Source organism: Chinchilla lanigera, unplaced genomic scaffold (assembly GCF_000276665.1).
Source record: "Chinchilla lanigera isolate Chin_1 unplaced genomic scaffold, ChiLan1.0 scaffold00286, whole genome shotgun sequence".
Classification (NCBI taxonomy): domain Eukaryota; kingdom Metazoa; phylum Chordata; class Mammalia; order Rodentia; family Chinchillidae; genus Chinchilla; species Chinchilla lanigera.
The window spans coordinates 14,750-16,414 of NW_004955687.1; the positions used below are offsets into that span (position 1 = coordinate 14,750).

Here is a 1,665-nt window from a genome sequence, read left to right on the forward strand (position 1 = left end):
CTCTGTGTACTTTTTGCCACCACTTACCTTCTTGCTGCTTCTCTTCCCATGCCACCTGATGGAAGGATTTGAGAAAACCCTTGGAGTCTATTAAAAAATGTTCCCCAGGTATGGTAGAGGCCAAGGTCCAGGTGGAAGGCTGCCATGGGGGTGGGGCAGCCTCAGATTGAGAGTAGCAAAGGATAATCAGGATGAAGAAGAAGATGAAGTCACACAGCTCCATGATCCTCTCTCTACCAAATGTCCACACTTCAGTTTTCCTTGAAAAGCAGGTTGCTATAGTTGTTGTTTTCTCTTCTGTGGTTGGTGGAGGATTGTGTGCCAGGAATCTATCCTGGCAGAAACCCTGGAACATCTCCAGTGGATAGAGGGAGCCAAAAATTTCCAGCCTTTGCAGAAGCCCAATGTACAGCATACCAGGGATGAGTCCCAAAGCCAGCCACCCCTTTAGAAGTGACTGGCTAGGAAAGTCTTCATGGGAAAAACCCCCAATATCCAACAATTCTCTTGGGAAAGTGCAGGACGTGTGGATGCTGCTTGCATAATGAAGGTGGGTCTGGGCTCATCTTCATGAGCAAGTGCCATGCAAGGCAAGAGGTCAAGAGTTACTGGAAGTGAGATTTGGAATCATTGGGCCCTTTGGGGACAGGAGATTTTTGTTATCAACAGGAAGTGAGACATGAAGAAGGTGACATGCTCTGAAAGGAGAGGTCTGGCTCCATTGGAAGGAGGAGGTTAAGGGGTAGCTGGTTTAGCCAATCTTTCATCTTTTGATTCATCAGCAAATGTTTGCAGCAGGTGTCTTAGGCTGCACCCTGCCCCAGGTGCTGAAAATTGAATAGTGAAGAGGACAACAGGTTGATATTAGAAGGAGCTGGCATGGAAGTGTGGGAGGTGCTCTCACAAAACATCTCCCTGAAAAGGCCCTAGGGACCTGACAACGGATAGGTCACACACAAAATGGCAGGGATCACCTTCTGACAGGGGGATCAAGCTTTTCAGGTTTAGATGGTTCTCAGGAGATTTAAAGCAAAATATGAGGGAATCCATGATGCCAGTACAGAATCACGCAGCTCAAGAGGTGGAGTCCAAGTGTGCCTTCCACAGAGGAAGAAAAACACTGCAAGGCAGCTAAAGGTGTAAGGAGAATGAGGGAGGCCAGAGGCAGCATATGACTGCAGTACTTAACATCGTAGAACCTTAAAAATGTTATGTCCTTATTTTTTAAAACAAACAAGCAAAACATCACAGTTTGTATTATTCCATTTATATGAAATATCCAGAAGACCAGAAGGCAAATCCATTGAGACAGACATGAGATTGGTATTTCCAGGGGCTGGGGAAAGGAGATCAGGGAGTGGCTGCTAAATAAGTACAAGGTTTTGGGGGAAAGTGACAAACTTGTCTGAACCTAGAGACTGATATAGGTACTGTAACGGACTTCTTGGGTCTCTTGTTATATCCCGGGGAGGAACAGCAGTGGGTATGAGGAAAATAAAAACAAGAGAGAAGAGCTGGGTTAGGTGGAGGCAACCTCTTACCTGTTGTGCAAGAGGACCTAACATCAACAGTAGGTATGTTTATTTATACTCTTGCAATGTTGCCTAGCAACTATCCAGGCAGGATGCTTTTTCAAGACTAAGATGGCTTGACTACTTGAGGCAC

At 45.8% G+C, this 1,665-nt stretch overlaps 1 protein-coding gene across 1 annotated transcript in view; it reads right to left on the reverse strand.

Moving 5' to 3' along the window:
* Positions 1-988: 988 nt before the first annotated feature.
* Positions 989-1,665, reverse strand: part of LOC102020188 (cytochrome P450 2B4-like) — a 23,728-nt gene continuing 23,051 nt past the window's right edge. The window contains exon 10 of the mRNA XM_013510179.1: positions 989-1,120. Coding sequence (XP_013365633.1) covers positions 1,025-1,120 — 96 coding nt within the window. The 3' untranslated portion in view covers positions 989-1,024. The remainder of the gene's footprint in view (positions 1,121-1,665) is intronic.